The 4,813-nt window shown below is 55.3% G+C and overlaps 2 protein-coding genes across 2 annotated transcripts; one reads left to right on the plus strand and one right to left on the minus strand.

Annotated features, from left to right (window-relative positions):
* Positions 1-251: 251 nt before the first annotated feature.
* On the plus strand, positions 252-2,738 carry J7T55_014122 (uncharacterized protein; the record flags this gene model as incomplete). The annotated part of the gene is made up of 1 exon (XM_053132171.1): positions 252-2,738. One exon carries the CDS (start codon positions 252-254, stop codon positions 2,736-2,738), a length of 2,487 nt encoding a protein of 828 aa, XP_052989723.1.
* A 967-nt stretch (positions 2,739-3,705) lies between these two features.
* On the minus strand, positions 3,706-4,813 carry J7T55_014123 (uncharacterized protein; the record flags this gene model as incomplete). Its single annotated transcript, XM_053132172.1, has 3 exons — positions 3,706-3,926; positions 4,064-4,489; positions 4,726-4,813. The coding sequence occupies 3 exons, from the start codon at positions 4,811-4,813 to the stop codon at positions 3,706-3,708; spliced, it is 735 nt and encodes a 244-aa protein (XP_052989724.1).

Consider the following 4,813-nt stretch of genomic DNA (forward strand, 5'->3'; position numbering starts at 1 on the left):
GCACTTCCTCCCTTGCCTGGGGCGCCCCACTGCCAGCTGCTAATTAAAAGTATTTCCCCTCTGAGCAGAGTGACCTCTCGCTTCTTGCCTATTAACTCATTGATCCCACTTACTAACTTTGGAAACCCAAAGTCGCATCTCTCTCCGCTCTCGTCGCTATCAGCTATCACTATCACCGCCCTATCAATCTGGATCGACGCCCATCATCCTGACTTGAGCTGAGACGTGCCGGACCATCACCATCGCCAGAAATGGCTCATAAATCGCGATACGGCGACGGCGTCGCCAATTCGTCGCGACCGTCGTTGCATGGCGCCAGATGCCACTCACAGTCGTTCACTGCCGGCTCAAACCCCAACAGCGCACCCATGGGCAACTTCTCGGGTCAGCGACGTCGATCACAACCAGCTTCTTCTAGCTCTCATAAGAAATCATACTCACCTCTCCCGGAGCCGTCATTCGATCTCATGTCGACTTCGGCGCCTTCCCTGTTTGGTGACATGAACTACCAAATGCCCGCCCACCACTTCGACCACCAGCAAGGCTCTAATCCCATGGATCCGGCTGCGTCGCCTTACGATATGTCTGGACTACCAGCGACCAGCTTCCCGGGCTCTTTCGATCCTTCTGCTGAACATTACCTGGCCCACGGTCTGCCCGCATATGAGACAGCGCCAACTGCGTACAACAGCGCAGAATTCGCTGCTATGAGCGCTCCTGAATTGTCGTTTTCGCATCCGGGTCTCGCTCCTAATCCCACCAAGATGAACTCACCTTTCATTTCGAATGGTCCAGTGTTGGCCCCGCCAGTATCAAATCGTCCGACGCCGACGACAGACTCGATGAACAAGAACTCGCCACAAACTCCACGAAAGATTATCAGATCGAAATCAGCGGCAGCAGCGTCGCGCAACCAGCCCTTGCTGCCCGCTCCATCTGGCGTGAAAACGCCGCCTCGCGCCCTTGGCCAACGCGACCCCAATGCAAATGCTGTCAAGCGCCACTTGCCCGATTCTCCCACCCTCGAAACGACTTCGCCTAGGAAGGCACACAAGAGATCAAAAACGGATGAGCCCGGACGCCACCGCTCGCCCGTTCCGATTCCTGATGCCGAGTCATTTCCAGCTGTCGACCCTGGAGAGGAAAACAACAAGCCGCCTTACACATATGCCCAAATGATTGCATTGGCAATCTGGAAAGCCCCTGCGCGGCGCCGCACCTTGGCTCAGATTTACGACTTTATCAGGACGACATGGTGCTACTATCGCAAAGATGACACTTGGGAGAACAGCATTCGACACAATTTGAGCCTTCACAAGAAATTCTTCGAAAAGCAGGCGCGGGCCAAGGACGACCCCGGCAAGGGAAACTACTGGCTGATCATTCCTGGAAATGAGCGCGAGTTGCTCGACGTATACCTGAAGGAGAGGTCGGGCACTGAGGGGGCCATGATTGGCAAGAGTATGGCAGTGCCCTCAAGCTCCCGGCTGGAACCCTCAGCTCTACCTCCCCCTCGCCAGGAGCCAATGTTGCCACCTCAGTCATCTAATTTCCAGCTGCATCTTCCACCCCTCCCGAAGTTGCAACCACCAGCACCTGTCCAACCCGAGCCGTCGTCGGACGCCACCATTCCTGCTTCTGACCAAGCTTTCGAGGAGCCTGAAGCAACGAATGACCATCAGGAGGAATACAACTCTCTCGATGCTACGTTGAGCTCTTCTCCCCCATCCATTTCTGGGCATGTGTCTATTCCTAGTGACACACCGACCCGCACAAACAGAGTTGCCGGCTCGTCCGGTCGCACATCGGGCAAGCGCAAGCGCTACTCGATGGTTGATAGTGGCTACATGACCGGTATTGAGTCGTCCATATTGCGGTACGGACAGCAAAGAGCGCCTGTGTTTTCCTCCGAAGCGGACATCCACCACTTCCAAGGTGGTGGCCGTGCCGAGGATGCCATCAGAAAATTGCGGGCGTCTTCGCCGGTCAGTCCTTCTAAACCCAAGTCTCGCATGCTTCCGCCGTCCTCCTCTCCTGTTGGCAAGGGCTCTCCGCTACGTTATCGAGCCTCGCCTTCTAAGACATCGGCGGTTGTCAAGACGCCCATCAATGGGAAGAAGTCTGTCGCACGCCTTACAGGTGCAACAACACTTGCACCGCCCAAGACGACTTCAAAGTATAACACCTCTCCCATCCGTCAGCACGACAAACTCAGGGCGAACATTCGAGAGATGCTCGAAACGCCACAGCAGGTTCGCGACTATAACAAGAAGTTCCCTGGGAGACAAAGCAAGGCATCATTTGCTATTTGGGAGGATGAAGCATCAGCGCCAGAATCTGACTCTCCTCTGGCCAATTCGGCCGGAAGAATGCTTGATGAGATAATGAGCGAAAAGCGAAACCGAAAACCTGCGGCTTCCCCTTTCAAATTCGCGTCGCCTCTCAAGGCCTTCCCGCTGTTCCCACCCATCGACGAGAACACTGCATGGAACATAACTTCTCCCAGCAAGCTCTTGTCCTCGCCAAGCAAATACCTGCCTGAAGTTAGCAAACTTCCGGAGTATGATTCGGAGAACTGGATCATCACCGAGAATGGCTTGGATGCCGAGTTAGACCTTGAAAACTTCGGGTCCGATGACTCGAACGCGTTGGATCTTACTCAAACTTTCCGAAGCATAGGCGAAGTCCCCACCGGTGCTGAAGCATACGGACCTGCCACCCTGCGTCGATTTGGCTAGGAGCCTGCCGACAGCTTTGGGCATTGGTAAGCCGGAGAGGCTTGAAAACATTATCAGCGACTGTGATGCTGAGTCACAGTAATATCACGAACATCACGAGGCACACGACAGCTTTTTGCCAGGGATAGGCCTTGATGGGTGTCCTTGACGTACACATAGGTCATAGTCGACGGAAATAGGGTATCAGCGAGCGAGCACATTGTATTTTGAGTATTATGGGCCGTGAGCCACATCTTTGATTTGATTTTGGTTTGCTTTTCCTCCTGTTAATTTCGCGCGGAGTCCTGGACATACGGAAGGTTTCTATACCCTCCTTTTTGGTACACAGGGACCGCAGGATAATGGAAGGTACATCATTGTGCGAATCGGTATGGCAAGGATAGTGTATTTCGCGGTATAGGACTTGGGCAACCACAACAATGGATTAAGGGTTTGAGTACAGTAACATGCAATGGATTTGGATTGGCCTGCTTTGGCCTCTGCAGAGACAATCGAGCTTATTTGTTTGACCAAAAATCGCTTTCTATGAGGCCGTGCCATGTCTTCACAGTGCCGATCAGATCTCTAAGCTGCCTACGTTCTACTGAGAGGATGTGGCTGAAGATCTCTGTCAAGCCGGGGAACATTGGCAACAGCAGGGGGCTTGCACAAGTACCGAACAGAAGCATATCATCTTGTTGTGATAATACGGGTATCTACAGAAGCTTACCTCCTATCTAACCAAGCCATCAGGGCCGCCCTCCGTACCCAGACGAGGCCAAAATGTGACCCAAGTCCTATCATTTGAGGCGAGATGCTCAGGTGTATATGCCCTCGCTCTATACGCAAACGCCATGAACGCCCGCAACCCTGCCGTGTTCCAACCCAGAATGAACGCCGCAACATATCGACGGCGGCAAGCTGGTAAAGGGAAGAGGACGACAAGAAAAAAAGAACCGCGGGTAATGCTACCACTTTCAGCCATCTTTCAGTACAAGCCCCCGAAGCGGCCGCCCCACCCGCCGCCGCCAGTGGCGGCAGCACCGCCGACGGCGTCCTTCTGGTTGACGGTGATGGTGTAGGGGAAGGGGTTGGTCTCGGTGGTGGTTATTGGCGGGATGTGGTCCTTGAAGCTGTTGACGGACGTGATGATCTTCATGACGGTCGTGAGGAGGGTCGTCTCCATGGCCCTGCGGACTTTGGCGCGCTCTGTTGTTTTATCTTGAGTTAGCTATCTGTTGCCCATACACACACACACACACACACACACACACACACACACACATATATATATCCAGGTGCATGGATGTATGATGTGTGTATCTACGTATGTAGTAGAGGCTCACCATTTTCCGTCCTGGGCTCCGCGACTGTGACCCGTATGGTCCAGCTCTCCCAGCAGACCTCCTCGTCGCCCTTGTACCACATCTTACGCCGCCGCGTCTTCTCCATGAACTGGACCGACACCTGGCCGCGCCCGCCGCCGTTCGCGCTGCTGGCCCCGCCTCCACCGCCGCCGCCCGAGGCCAGGCTCGGCGAGCCCAGGAAGCCGCCCACGACGGCGCGGGCCTGCTGCGGCAGGGAGGCCGGGGAGGAGGACCGCTGCTGGGTCCTGTCGGCGTCGAGCTCGCGCATGAGGGTGGCGGTGCGCTGGGCTATGAGCGTCTCGAGCTCGGGCTCGGCGACGTAGGGGAGGGTCAGGTCTAGCACGTCGTGTGTCTGCGGGGTGATTGTGGGGAAGTAGCGGTGGAAGAATATTGTGTGTAGGATGCCTGGGGTATATTTCAATCAGCCTTGTTTTTGGGATATGTGTAGTTGTGTGGAAGTTCTGGTTTGTATGTGGTGTTGAGGTGGCAGGGGTGGGGAGTGAGGGGCTATGTCAACGTGTTATATGATCCAGAGCATGGCGCATAGCACCGCGATGGGCGAGGCTGAGCCTCCGGCGACGTTGTGCGCGCATGGCCTAGAAGCCCCAGGGAAGGGCAGCTGCGAGCCGGGGATGATATACCTCGAACGACATCTCGGACTGAGGTGGGGTCGGCGAAGGCGTCGAGGATGAACTCCTGCGGTATCTTTGGCTCCGCAGCCTTCTCCAT

This window comes from Diaporthe amygdali, assembly GCF_026229845.1.
Source record: "Diaporthe amygdali strain CAA958 chromosome Unknown NODE_30_length_622097_cov_64_914702, whole genome shotgun sequence".
Classification (NCBI taxonomy): domain Eukaryota; kingdom Fungi; phylum Ascomycota; class Sordariomycetes; order Diaporthales; family Diaporthaceae; genus Diaporthe; species Diaporthe amygdali.